The 14,944-nt window shown below is 43.9% G+C and overlaps 1 protein-coding gene across 10 annotated transcripts in view; it reads left to right on the top strand.

Annotated features, from left to right (window-relative positions):
* The window catches only part of CACNA1C (calcium voltage-gated channel subunit alpha1 C), a 559,109-nt gene that overhangs the window by 377,075 nt on the left and 167,090 nt on the right, over window positions 1–14,944 (top strand). For all 10 annotated transcript variants that reach the window (XM_040972179.1, XM_040972175.1, XM_040972178.1 and 7 more), the window contains exon 6: window positions 8,997–9,155. In XM_040972179.1, coding sequence (XP_040828113.1) covers window positions 8,997–9,155 — 159 coding nt within the window. The remainder of the gene's footprint in view (window positions 1–8,996; window positions 9,156–14,944) is intronic.

Here is a 14,944-nt window from a genome sequence, read left to right as displayed (position 1 = left end):
AGCACCTCACGTTGCTTTCATCTTAGTGTATGACTCATTTCTTCCTGGAACCCACTGTTTGAATAGTTGAAACCTGTGTTCATTCTCCTAGCAAATACGCTCTGAGTACCTGCTACCCGGAGACCATGTAGAAGAGAACATGGATTTTATCCTCTATGATGGAGAATTCCTATTGGTTTCTGAGAAGGACATTGTTGTGACCAAGGTAACATTTAGGGAGGAGTTAGGGGGCCATGGTGCATAGTGGTTGGAGTGCAAGGAAATTACAGACAGGAAGCATCGACTACCAATCCAGGCAAGGGACAAAAACGATGGAGAATTATGATGAAGAAAAAAGCAGAGGTAACTGTGAGGGTTTTTGGTTGTTGTTGTTGTTTGGTTGGTTGGTTTTTTAGCATTATTGAAACTGGTTTTAGAAAAAAAAAAAAAAGAGGAACTAAAGATTGGATTTGTTTGTGATGAGATGGTGGAACAACCTGGTAGAAATGTCTGGTATGCTGTGGTGCTCCATATCAAGCTGGCATTTGGACAATGACACCCCAATTTGCTGGTTAAAGTTCTGGAAACTCTGCTTCTGATTCAGCTTCCTGCTAATGTTTCTGGGAAGGCAGTGGAATATAGCCCAAGTGTTTGGTCCAGCCCAAGTGTTTGGAGTTCCTTGCTCCTGGCTTCAGCCTGACCCTGTCTGTTATGGCCTTGGGACATGAACCAGTGAATGGAAGATTCCTCTTTCTGTGTTGTTCTGACTTTCAAATGCACAAATAAATAATTTTAAAAGAAAATATAGCCCAGTGCTAGAACCTAATGGCTAAAGTCCTCACCTTGCATGCTCCAGGATCCCATATGGGCGCTGGTTCTAATCCTGGCAGCCCCATTTCCCATCCACTTCCCTGTTTGTGGTCTGGGAGAGTCCCAAGCCTTGAAAACCTGCATCAACGTGGGAGAACTGGAGGAAGTTCCTGGCTCCTGGCTTTGGATTGACACAGCTCTGGCCATTGTGACCACGTGGGGAGCAAGTCAGCAGCCGGAAGATCTTCCTCCCTATCTCTCCTCCTCTCTGTCTCTTCTCATCTCTATATATCTGACTTTCCAATAAAAAATAAATAAATATTTTTTAAAAAGAAAATAAAAGTGGAAGGGAGTGAGTTCATTTGAGAAAGTGAGTTGCTGAAAGGTAGAAAATGAACTGAATTAACGGACAGGAAGAAGCTTCACAGTGGAATCAGCTCATATGCCTGTTTCTCTAGAAGACATTTTTCTATGTTCCCAAATTAACTCTCTCTCTTTCCTTTATGTGTTGGGCATTGTTTTAGGAATATTGTCCTCTGACTCTGCAGTTGACTTCCATTCCTGCCATTCCTGTTTCCCCACTCAGCCTACAGTTCCTCATGAACAGATCTGCATCCTTTTTGTCTTTGTAGGATTCCCCAGATCAAATTCAAAGGGTGCTAAAAGGAAGGGAGGGAGTCAAGGAGGTGAGGAATTAATTATGGAGTTGGAAGTGAACTAAAATTGCACACTGTCATGTAGACAAGGAGAGTAGAGTCTAGAGAAGAAAAGAGAAGAATAACTAATAACCAATGTCAACTAAGTCTAGGAAAATGGTGCCCAAGAAGCAGCCATGCACTGGGCCATCAGAGACTAAATGACCTTGAGGAGGTAAACATGGTAAGAATGATAATGGCAGAGGAAGATGCATGTGTGGCTGCTCACTCCCATCAGGTTTCAGCCCTTCGTTGCAGTCATCAGAGCGTCCTCTATAACACGGTAGAGGAGCTTGTATTGCTGCTGCCAAGACACAGACAGTATACATCACCTACACTCCCTGGTGGTGTGGTGTAGGTGTATGTCTCCCTGACTATAATGATTTTGTGTTTTTAAGAGATAATCATGAAACTAGTGGTAAACAGTTCCTTTAGCACCCTTACTCCCAACAATATGAACCATGCTGTGCAGCCAAAGCATGCTGCACGTGCTTCACAGATTATGTCAGTTGCCTGAGACAGTGACATATCCAGGACCAGCCCTATGAAAACATGCTGTCTGCTAAGGGAGCAGCTCAGCCATGCTGGACAGGAGGGCTGCTGCCTCCCAGGAGAACCAGGATCTGGCTTCTCAAACCATGGTGATGGAGCAACAAGATTGGACCCTCTTTAGAAATGCAAGTCCAGATGCATATTGAGTACATGGTTGAATTGCTTGCAGTCCATGTGGGAGTGCTTGGGTTCCAGGCCTACGTGTGCTCCCGACTGCAGTAGTCTGCTAATGGTCATCTGGGAGACAGTAGATGATGGCTGACACACTTAGATCCCTTGCGCCCATTTCGGAGACTCAGATTGAGTTTCTGCATACTGACTTCAGCTTGGCCCAGTCCTGGCTGTTATAGACATTTGGTGAATGAATCAACAGACAGAAGAAATCTCTTTCTGGGAAGCTGCCTCTTATTAAGACCCCAAGATACCCAGGTGCACATCACCTTGAAAGTTCCTGTAGAGTCTGACCATGCTTACAGTACTAATGTCACCTGAACAGCATTTCCTGTAGTCCAGACATTATTGAGACTATGTTGCATGAATGTATTTGTTTAGTATTCACAGTAACTTTATGAGGCTGGGGCTGTGATTATCCTCCCTTTGCAATGAGATCCAACGGCAGGGATGCATGACTGGAGTTGGGGTTCATGTGTTCCCTACACTTTAAGCACTGTCAGGCTTTTCCTCTCCTCAGCAACTGGTAGAGTGCTTCTTAGGTTCTCCTGAGGTTCCCTGATGAGGAATTGCAGAGCTGTATGTGGTGCCCCAAGAAGATAATCTTGACTCCTGGGGAGGAACCACTCTAAAAGTGTTTTCTTAGAGGAGACACATGAAAGGGAAAAGCCACATTCTAGTATTCTAGACCCCCTCCTGAGAGAGGCTAGTGTTTTACCTGCATCTGATAGAATCTGTGTCCCAAGTCCAAGTTCCAGGAGCAGTAGGGACTTCAGTGGATAAATGTCTCTGGTTTCCAAATTAGGCATGAGATGGAGGCTTTTGGGAGAGTCGTGGCCAGTCCCAAGAAGACGATATTTAGCAGTCAGGCCAAAATTCAGGAATGCCAGTCCCATGCCTTCAGATGCCAGCATGGCTTCTGCCATTTCACATGGGCGGCTAGAAAAACAGGCAGAACCTCGGAGCCTTTCCTAGACTGTGTTTAGAAACATCTGAGCTCATCTGGAAGTTCCCATTTTCCTGCCAGATGCTGTCAGTGTGTGTTAGTGCTTTATAGATACACAGTTTTGGGCCAGAAATCCAAGAGAAGAGGTTTGGGCTGGCATGGGAAGCGAGGGGTGACATTTAGCCCTGTAAACAAAGCTCACTTGGATCTGAACCCCCTGCTCCACGCGACACTGTGTGACCATGAGCTGACCTTGTCACCTTCTCTGGACTCACTTTCCCATATTTAAACTGTGCTTAAGAATGAGACCTGCTTTACAAGGCTCTGATAAGGAGAAAAATAGACTGCTTTGAGAAAAGTATTGAAAGCCGCAGGTGGCACACATGATGTTAGTAGGTGTTCCTAAAATGACAGGGGTTTCGGCATTTATGAGCAATCCTTCAACCATTGGTTGAATCTTCCCAGTGCACTTTCCCAAGTGTCAATGGAAACTCATTCCCCGTTAAAGTGCTGCACTCTACCTGAAGGTAGGAGTATGTTATTCTGGGCAGCTTCTGTCTGTGCTGAGCCTGTCTTCCCTAAATACTTCCTGAGAGGTTGCAGTTCCATTCCTGTGGTCATACAGAAATCACCTAACTCTTCTTCCTCAAAATAGCAGCTTAAATCAGGTGAAATCGTGGACTATGTTCCTCACTGTAATCTCCCTCCCATCCCACAAGTCTCATCCTTCCTGCCAAAGCTGTGATGGCCATGATGTTGCACTGTGTGTTTACAAATGTGACTTAGCATCTTGTTCATTGAGTCCCTGCTGTGTGTCTGAGAGCCAAAGATGAGAAGAAAACCAAGGAGCTTGTGGTTGGGCAAGGACTGGCATTCTAAGCAAGAAGAGTCTGCACTGAGACATAGGGGTGTGAGGCTGAAATTTCAGGCTAGGTGTACTGTGCAGGTGCTAGGTGTCAACTGGCAGTTATATGAAAGCAAACTGAATGAAGAGGCAGCTCTGCCTGTCTAGGGAGTCAGTAGAGGACTTTCGAAAGTGACACATTGTGCTGTGAGCTTTAGTGACCGCTTCTGAACCACAGTCTGGAGCAGACCAGTTTGCTGAACAGCAGATGCCAAGAGGATGCAGAGGGAAAATGAGTCATGAACCTAAATGTCTGAAATATATACAAAAGGACTAACAGTGGTTGTCTCAAATGGGTAGGATGAATGATTGCATTTTGTTCTCTGTGTTTTCTAATTTCTGTTTAATTAGCGCTTTCTATTTCACTCTATAATTAGTGTGTATTATTTATGTAGTAAAAATCATTTATTCATGTGTAAAGATATTTTAGAATCCAACCAACAGTACTGGGTAGCTGACGGGAGGGAGGAGTTGAAGAAATCCATATTCTGGCCTGAGTACCCACATATGAGGGAGGGGGAACATGAGGCCTGGAGCACTGTGTAGTAGGTGGTTGGCACCATTGGCCACTGAAAGGAAGTCCACCAACTGCCCTGACTGCCATCTGGCCACATCACAGCCTGCCCAGCAGCTTCTGTCCTGCCCCACAGTCCCTGAAGTCCAGCTGTTCCTTCTCTACCTCTCCGTAAGCAGACCCCCATTGCAGCAAAGTCCACATGACCCAATAGAGCAAGATGATGAGTGTTGCTACTGCTTCAGCAAATACTCACAGAGCGCCTGCCAAATGCTCAGAGCTCAGCCAGGCTCCGGGAAGATGAGGGAGAGAAGAACACTCAAGATCCCCATCTTCACAAGTCTCAGCCAAAAGGGCCAGGCAGTGGATGCATTTTAGACAGGTCTTTCAAACGGAAAGGAATGCTCCAAGAGAAAGGAAGTAGTTCTGAGAAGACAAAACAAAGGGCATTTCTCTGGTTTGGGAACGTGGGGAAGGGTCCCTAAAGAAGTATTATCTGGGTGGAGAGCTAAAGGGTACACTGGAGGCAGGTAGGAATTGTCTTCCAGGTAGAGGGACACACGTGTGACAGCACCATAGAGGGAAGAAATAAGATGCACATGACTCAGCAGTGAGCAGGCACTGCATCGTTAGGGGTCATGTCACTGTGCGAACATCACAATGCACGCTTTGTACTTTGTGTGCACTTTGGCAGGCCTAGTAACCCGAGGTGGCTTCTTGGTGCAGTCAGGAGATGCTGAAATGTAAGATACGCAAGGCTCTAGTTGGCCAGTATAGCATACTGTTTTACAATGAGTGGTTTCTTGTGACAGTAGGAGTATGCACTAAGGCAAAAATAAAAATATAGCTAGCACAATAATAAATGTCGAAAGTAGTAAGTTTGCTGGGATAGGGAAATTGTATAGTATATACATGTATTGAAGCATCACACAGCACCCCCAGAAATATGTGTGACTTTTTGTGTGGCAGTTAAAAACAAAATACAATTTGGTTGACGCATAAACCAGAAGCAGTCATTTGTTGCCACAATCAGGAATTCTGTTCTGTACATAACTATTTGTGCTTATATGTGGCTGGCAGTGTTTGGACCCTCCTCACCATGCCCATGGTAGCAGTGCCTTTGTAAAGTCAGGGCTGTGAACTCACCAGGCAGAAGGCATTTTTCCATTCCATTGTAATCTCATGGAGCCACCATAAAGACATGTGACTGGTGCTGACTAAAATACCATGCAGCATGGGACATGCAGCATGGTACCTTAGCCAAGTCTCTAATGGAAGAGCTGCGTGACTGGATTGTACAGAGAGGGACTATAAACAGGCACATAGAGTATAGAACCGGGAATGGCACAGGATGCACTGTGGTCGTGACCCCCAAGAGCAAGTGACATCATTACCCGTTAGCAGTAGACCTGGAGGCTAGGAGAATGTGTTGGTTATGTCCTTATCTGCCCCACTTGCTGTTTTCTCTCCCTTTGGGGACCCTGGTGACCTGGCTTGCTGGTTTGTGGGATTTTCCTCCACTCTCTCCTGAGTCGCACTAGAGACCCTGCTTCCCTTGATGAGTCTCCCCCATTGCCCTCAGTGCCATGGGAGCTCCCCAGCTGAGAGTTCCCATGCTGCTTCCCACAGCTGTGGGTCCTCACCCCCTCTCCTTGCCAGTCATCCAGAGCCAGGACAGGGGCAGGAGCCCGCTGAGCTGCAGAGAAATGAGAGAGGGCGGGAGGGAAGAAAAGGAAGGGAAAGGGAGGGAGGGAGGGAGGGAGAAAGAGAGAGAGGTTTCCCAGAAACCTCTAGAAGTTACTTTGCAGTTCCATTTTCTCCATGGTTTTGCATACTTTAACACTAATGTGTGTACAACTTGCTAATTAATGGACTCATTTGGAGCTGAAAACATCTTGTTCTAATGGGAGGCTGCAAAGCACTCTTGCTAATTCACAGGTAAAATTATTCCAACTTTTTTTTTTAGTTTCTTTTTCTCCCCAACTTGGCTTAACTGCTGAGGAGAATTCTCCTAACCACCCCTCCAGAATACAGAGCATCAGGGAACAGGGGACCCAACAGCTATTTGCCCAGTGACAAGTGTACAGAGAATGCCAGGATGAGGCTTCCTTCACTCAGAAGGTGGAAGGATGGTGTGGCTGTGCTGAGGGATACTGGGGGTTAGCTCCATTGGGGAGACCCTAGCAGTTACATGTGTGGTGTGGTATGGTGGGTGACAGGGTGACCCATGAGATGGTTTTCCACACAGCCAGCAAGAAGGGAAGATAAGGCCACTTGCTCTCTGCCTCCTAGCATGTGGTGACTTGGTGCACTAAACAGTAGACAGGACTGCTTGCAGCTGGATGGAATCTGGGGCTGCCTTGCCAGGAACAATCTCCCTGCTATTTTCAAGTGGAGACCTGCCACATCTCCTTCTAGGGAGTCTGTCTTGATGCATTATTTATGGTCAGGCTGAACTTATAAATCAGGGACTCCTTCTCCCTATTAGACAGCTGTTCAGCTCTGTGTCCACTGGAGCTCACCACCACCAAGAACCATGTGTTCCCTGGGCTTCTCAGCTACTCTTTCCCTCCTCCCTCCCCCTGGAAGGATCTAGGTGCATTTTAAACTTTTTAAAATATAGATACATTATTATTATTATCATCATTTTATGATACAGTTCCATAAGCCCTGGGATTTCCCTTATCCCCACCCCAAACTTCCTTCCCCACCCATTGAGTTCCTCAATTTTATTACTATAGTATAGTTCTTCATAAATAGTCATATGTCTATCATTGTGGACATGGATGGATAGTCTCCATTACACAATTACTATACATCCCTTTAAATGAAAAGACACAATACAAAATCAACAGCAGGAAGAAAAAATAGAAATTTACAATGCCATGAAGTTAAATAACATGCTACTGGATATGATAGTTTTCATTACACAGTTACTGTACATCCCCTTAAAGGAAAAGCCACAAAATAAAATCATCAACAAAAAGAGTAAATGTAATAATATATGTGTAAGAAATAGCACTTTAATAATTTTTAAACATGCTTCAAAAAAGTTTGTAGACAGTGGAATTAAAGAAAAGTTTATTTTGGTGCAAAAATGTTTGAAATCCATGAATAGTTTTTTTATATAATTCATGTTTCCATGAGTTATTTGAAGACCCTTTATTGGAGTAACTTTTTTTTAAAGAGTTTGCAACATAATAAATTTCTAATTTCATTTTTCTACAACCTTTTTTCAAGTCCCCTCACATTCATATGGCTGCTTAAGCATCTCTCATTAATTTCCGGGACATTTTTTTTTCATTTTCCCAAACTGAAACTCTGGATCCATTGGGCAAAAAGTCCATTTTCCTGGGGCTTTAGTGTCCTTAAACATGGGCCCTGAGAGTATGGGCTGGTTGAAGCATACCATAGAGAATAATCTGGTCATGCAATCCAAAGCTATTCTACAGCTTTGTCACCAAGCTCTCACCACCCTGGTGTGTCTTATCTGTGGGCCACTTTTAGCATAGAAAGTGCTTTGCAGTCAGGCTGATGATGTATTTTAGCAGATGGGCCAGCGAGGGCTGCAGATGGGCCAGCAATGGGCCAGTGAGGGCTGGTAATCTAACCTTGAGTACTGAACAAATCCCTTGTGTTAGTCAGTTCTTTATTGCTACAACAAAATGCCCAAGAAGCTTTATCAACAGAAAGGGGTTGTTTTAGTTCATGGTTTTTGAGGCTCACAGTCTATCACTGGTGATCAAATTGGTTGGATATTTGGTATCTGTGTTTTTGCTAGTAGAGTCTCCAGGTGGCACAGAGTACCTGCAGTAAGAGACAGTGTCTATGTCTTTCCTTTTGAAGCTACCAGGATTGGCTCTCAGGACTTACCCTACAGACCTAATCTAATCTAGTCACTTGCTAGAGCCTCCTCTTCAAGATACCATCGTCAGATTAAGTGTCTTCTCTCTTTGAGCATAAGATTTGGGGGTGTCAAGCTTTTGATACATGGGCTTCTCTGGGTCCAGACCATAGCATCCCCGCATGGCTTTCACTCATCAACTTGAGTTCTGTCTTTATGGAGACACTGCTCTGGCACAAAATGATGTTAGGTCATCTCTAAGGTGAGATAGTAGATTTGATGGTTATTCCTGAAAGCAACATGTTTTTCCTTCAGAAGTGCAGGATCTGCCAGTCCTTTTGCATGGATGTGCCTCCAGCTCAGGTTTTGGAGGAAAATAACCTCATTTCAGAAACCCAACTCTATCACTCACTGATGTGTGACTTGGGGTCTCAGTTTGTTATATCAAAACTGGGGTTGTACCAAAATCTCCTTGTACCCTAAGGAGGATATGTGAGGTCATGTCCATCTTATTAGTCCATTGGCATCTGCAAAAGCCCTGGACTCTGTGCAAACTGATGTTCTCACTGTTGTTTCTGCAGGTCTCCAGGTGGTCCTGAACTCTATCATCAAGGCCATGGTCCCCTTGCTGCACATTGCCCTGCTAGTATTGTTTGTCATCATCATCTATGCCATTATCGGCCTAGAGCTCTTCATGGGGAAGATGCACAAGACGTGTTACAACCAGGAGGGCATAGCAGGTAAGAGGAGGGTGCCTGGCTGGATGGCAGGTGCTCAGGTCTACAGTGTTCTCATATCTTGTTTCAATGTGCTGCTGTCACCCTAGTAACCATGACCAGCAAGGACCCTTCTTCAGAGGACCATGTTTCCTTCCGTGATTCAGTGGGAGGCAATTGTAGGTACTTTTCTCTCTTGGTTGCAATATTTACTGTAAGTCTCTGTTAAAATAGCCAAGTGCTAACCTAGTTCAGAATCATTAAACACTATTAGAATGAGCTCCGTAACAGGAGAAACTTTTGAAGAATGAAGAGCCTATCTGTTGTCAGCCTCTCACTGTCTAAGCCACATCTTGGATCTCCTAAGCATCAGAACCAGCTGGCGTCTGCGTGCCTCTGCAACCACAGTTCAGGATGGCTTATTGCCAAAGCCCCTTCAGGAGACAGTACTGCCCCTCTCTCCTTCTGCCTTGGAGACCCAACACCTGGAATGTTCCATGAGCGTCCAAGAGCTCCCAAGCAGCTGGTCAACTAGCCACACGGAATATGCTCTCTCATCATGACACTGAGGCCTTTCTGTCCTCCCAGGGCCCATCCCGGATCTTCTTCAATCGGTATTTCTTCTCTGCAGGCAGAAAACCCCAGGCCCTCCTCCTGAGGTTGAGGAGGAGGGCAGGTATGGAGTTGTTCCCTTGCTAACAACCCAACTTCTTTTTCTCATGGCCAAAATTTTGCACATTGTCATGACTGCTCAGTCCTTTCTTTTTTGAAACCTCTCTCTTCATGTTCCTCTCCTAACGCAACACATTTAACAGTAATACAAGCTCATTAAGTGCATCCCTAAGTAGCACTGGAGTGTGGGCTCATGGGATATGCTACAAACTCCTGTCTTAAGTAAGTAACATCTCAGCTTGACCTTAACAGAAATTGACAAGGCTTTTAAACAGACATGTAAAGCAGTTTAGCATTCCTGGACCCACAAGGTTTAGCAATCTTCAACATAGAATTGTTTTTCCAGCAGCAGGTTCTATCTTAGTTTGTGGCGTTGGGAGTGAGGCAGCATCTGCTTAGAGCATTGAGGGGTTCTTCATCTCATACTCTCTCTGCATAACTTCTTTTCCCATTCATCCCAGGCATTAAATTGGATTTGATACCTCTTGCTTTGGGGAATAAGAGCATGAACCCCTATTGAACAAGGAGTGAGATAGATTGTTTACCATGAAAGCCCAAAATGATACTATGGGTAATCCAGCGTGACTGGGTGGATGGCCTTGGCATCTGCCAGGTGTCTGGGTTCTTGCCATAGTTAAAAAAATAATAAAAGAAAAGGAAATGAAAGGGGAAAAAACACAAACCTGCAAACTGTGGTCCCTGGATCACACATTCATTTTTACTGTTTTGAGAGAGAATATAAGAGCAGAATGAATATATTTATATTAATCATATAGAGTTTTGAAAGTTTATTCCAAGACCTCCTTAAATGTAGATTGTCTAAAGTGTTTGCAGGTTGAAGAAATAATTGGACTCAAATGCACCAGAGATGGGGATTCCCCATTAATATACCAAGGCATGATGGTGGAACAGCTTTCACCAAGAAAATGGGAACAGGTGAAGTGGTGACGTTGTGTGCTGGAGCCAAACGTGGCAACTCCATCATACACTCAGATGTGTGTGCACCAAGAATTCAATGATAGCTGCCCCTGAAACTCAGCTGATTTCTCTTCCACTTAGGGAATCGTAAAAGTACAAGGGCACCTAGAAAATTTGTGGAAAAGTAAAATTAAAAGGAGAGCTTTCAGTCACAAAATGGATTTTCCAAGAATGGTTTGACGTCGTGTACCTCAACCTTTTCCCACCAAAATTAACTTGTTTTTGATTCCTTTTTGAAAGACAACCTGGTGAACCTTGTGAAGTATCCTCAATGTCTGCTACTAGCACAACATTCTTTGGTAGCAACTCTGAATGTTGGTTGGAAGTCACTGGACTTTGTAAATAGGGTCTCAAGCCTTGAAAAACAAAGTCATGGCTACAAGCAGTGAATCCAGCAGACATACATCCCCCAGCATGGGAACCATTAATGACCTCCTCAACTCTTGGGAGAAAGACAAAGTTTGAGCTTACCAGTCAGAGTTGTCAATTTGTCTTCATTTTGCACGTTCAGAAGAGAAACAGCCTCCCATTATGGAATGACCATCATCCAAGAGAGAGCCAGGGTATCGGAGGACAGCAAGAAGAGTGCTCCAAAGAAGGTAGCATGCCATCTCCGCCAGGAAGGTGATGTCACTCTGGTGTATGGAACCAGGATCCCTGCTGGGAAAGGGGCCCAGGACACTTAGCTGCAGATTGCATGCTCCAGCATTGCCTAATCAAAAGCTCACTCACCTCCTTGTCCTAGGACCTACCATCTGAAGATGACCCAGAGATGTACTCCATCACTTCCCACAGGGCGTGCACTGACCTGCCCTGATGAGCAAAGAAAAGCATACAAGACCTTTGGACATGTAACATGTGCCACAGGATAGAAGACTAAAACCCTGCGGTCTTGGAAACCAGTTCTTGTGTGTTGGGAGCTTTGTGTAACCTTCGGAATATTTGGTTGATTGAATTAGATCTTCTGATCTGGATAGAGTGAGCATAGTTTCCAAATTTTTAGATCAGGTGGAAGTTCTCTGTGAGTCCTTGTTATATAATCCTTTAATGGAATTTATATCAGATTCTTATTTTTTTTTTACATTTGGATATGATTTCACAGATTGTGCCTGTCATGCACCACAGCCTTCAGAATATGGTAGATTTTGGGCCATGTCTCCTGTACAGTTAATATACAATCACTGTGGAGCCAACTGGGGCTGTCGCTCTGCTGCAGGTTGCCCTTGCAGTGGGCAGTCCCCAGTGAAGATTCCCTCAGAAGAGGAGGGGTTTTCTCCCTAATGCCTGGGGCATCTGTGAGACACATTCTTGATTCCTCAACAAATATATCCCCATATGCCGGTCCTTTTGGTTTCTGCCTGTCCCATCTGTTTGACAGCGCTGTGTGCCAGGTCACTCTGAATAGCTCTCCCAAGCACAGTCATTACCACTTGGATGGACAAAGAATTGGTTGGTGAAGCCTAGGGAAGAAGTCACTTCCTTTCTATTCACTCCTTAAAGTTGAAACTCAAAAAAAAGAACTGATGTTGTGTTTGGCTTATTTCACCAAAATTTGTATTTGGATTCTCCAGAATGGTGCCCACCGTGTTCATTTCTGTTTCAAAATGCAGAATTGGTGTTGCTTTGATTCCTTCTCCAAACTCAGGTTCCAGCTTCCTTCCTGACACTTCGTGACTCCACAAAAGAAAACCATCACATTTTTATCTTGAAGCTCATTTCCCCCTCACCCTGGAGTACATGTTGCCGGGATCTGCCCGTTTGTGTGTGTGAATGTTTTCCAAGTGTTCCATTTGTGCTTTTTATAGATACCTATTTTTACCAGCTCATCACTGCTTCTTAATTGTTCTCCAATCTTTTTTTATTGTTGTTCAAGACAGATTTAAAATAGCAGAACCACACTTGAGCCTGTAGATAATCTCTCTGAATCACAGTCCATTCTCTTTTATTAATAAGATCACTTCCCCTGATATCATTTTCTCTTTAACACATGTTTGTGGAATCCACCACTGTGTTTTCTTTCCTTGAGGACACTGGGCAGCCTTCCCCTTATTTTTGCTGTTGTAGGAACTAAGAGTGCAGTTGATACAGACAGAGTAGCAGTCACAATGTGAAGATGTGCAGTTCTTTATTCCACTCAGGAGCAAAACATGAGGGGGAAAAAGCCAGTTTCCCCTTTGTTGTCTTCATCCTTTTCTTTATCCCTTCTCTCATGTCACTCAGTCACTTTCATCACAGCAACTGGGCATATCAGTCTAGAAAGCTATTTCTAGATTGAGTGAGAAATGATCTTTTTTTGGCATTTAGACTCTCCATTCGCAAATTTTAAAGTACTTATTTTCTGCTTTTTAATGTATCCTTTAAGCTTCAGCTTCACCTTTTAGTTTTTATTTAATCCTTGCTTCCAAATTTTAGAGATTTCACAACTTCAAAAATCATCACAAATTTTTGGATAGAGGGTGGGTTAATACAGCTATAATAACAGAATCCTGTTTTGGAGCCAGGTCCTGGAATGAGAAAATGGTGTACACACTGTCATTCTCTGAAATACAACAAGGACCAGTAATGGACTTTGATTTTATTCAAGAAACAAAAGACAGCTTGAAGCAGCAGAGTAGGAAAAGACGGACACACAACTTTATAGGACCAGCCATAAGGCCAGGATGAGGTTTATTCATAAGAGCTCAACGCTAGAAGTAAGCCCAATGCCTTTCCACTGGCAAATGGCAAAACACACCATGGCTACACTGCTGGATCATGCAAGGAACAGATTCTGCTGACAGATGCAACAACACTGAAGGGCCCAGTACGATTAGGTGAAGCAGGAGATGGCAGAAGCAGAACGCCACATGATGTGTGATTTCATACAAATGACTGTATAAAATGTCTGGAAAAGGCGGAGTTATGGATAGAGAATGCAGATCAGATTGCCAGGAGCTGGGACCAGAAGTAAGGACTGACTGCGGACAGATACTCAATTTTAGGGGATGGATGAAAGTGTTTTTAAATGGAATGTGGTGATGACTGCACAACTCAAATTTATGAAGAAAACTCATATTGATGAATTTCTAAGGCATGCCAATTATATTTCAATGAAGTGGTCAAAGAAAGTGAGAAAAAGAGAGCGTGGCAGAAGAGGAAGAAAAGAAGCCACCACCACTGCCCCATATAATTTTGGCCGCAGATCTCACTCTGTTCTTTAACAACTGTGTCATCCTTAAAGATTAATATTTCTCTTCCCGTCTTCCCCTTGGAAGTGAGTAGTCTCAAATTAAAAGCCAGAATCAGAGAATAGCCAATTGACCAATAGATGTCCAGTGCACAGCCAGTGTCCATCAGGCAAATGTCTGAAACTTGTGCTTGCTTTGTTCCATCTGAAACAAGAAAAGATCCTGGGTGAACGACTATCTCTAAATGAAGACCGATGAACAAACATGTTTCTGTTTGTCAGAACTGACGTCTCTTCTGTTTGCCGTTGTCATCATTCTCAATGAATACAAGACCGTGACCTTAATTTCACAAACTTCTGTGAACTCCATACCTGTTACAGATGAAGCCAAAACTTCCCCAGTATTTTACCATGATTGAGTTCTTATAGCAGTGAAGTATTATTTAAAGTTTCCAACCATTCCCTTGGCACTAGTAATCCACATCTCACCTTGTTCAGTTGCTTGTCACCATTTCCCACAGGTGGAATCAACTCAAATGTCCCCTGACTCTTCAGGACAACGTATTCTACCATTTCCTGAAAGATCCCCACCTATATCTCAGAAATCATCTCCTTCTCTTCTACTGACACTCTGTCTTGGGGAGAGATTGGGAAAGGATTGTTGTTGTTGTTGTTGTTAAAAGGCATTGACATTGGAGAGTAAAGGATAGCACTGCACAGCTCTGCCTGCTGCACATGAAATACAGCCAGGAGTGTGGATAGCCACAAATTGTAATAAGGACTGCTGTATTGAGGTTTCTCCTCTATAGAGTTATTTCCCTAATTCTTCATCGGTACAAGGCTCCACTAAGTTGTGGTACTGCATAATATGGTTTGTGATAGAATGAGTCTCTATGGAGTCAGGAGGCATTATTGGATGGGAACAGTTGACTAATTAACTGTGTGATGGAGTCTTCAAGTCAGCACTAGTCTGGCCCTCATCTTTGAATACTCTGAT

The sequence above is a fragment of the Ochotona curzoniae genome, unplaced genomic scaffold (assembly GCF_017591425.1).
Source record: "Ochotona curzoniae isolate NIBS_2020 unplaced genomic scaffold, NIBS_Ocur_1.0 contig_2235, whole genome shotgun sequence".
NCBI lineage: Eukaryota > Metazoa > Chordata > Mammalia > Lagomorpha > Ochotonidae > Ochotona > Ochotona curzoniae.
Note: the sequence above shows the minus strand (reverse complement) of the source record. Positions and strands in the feature narration are given on the sequence as shown.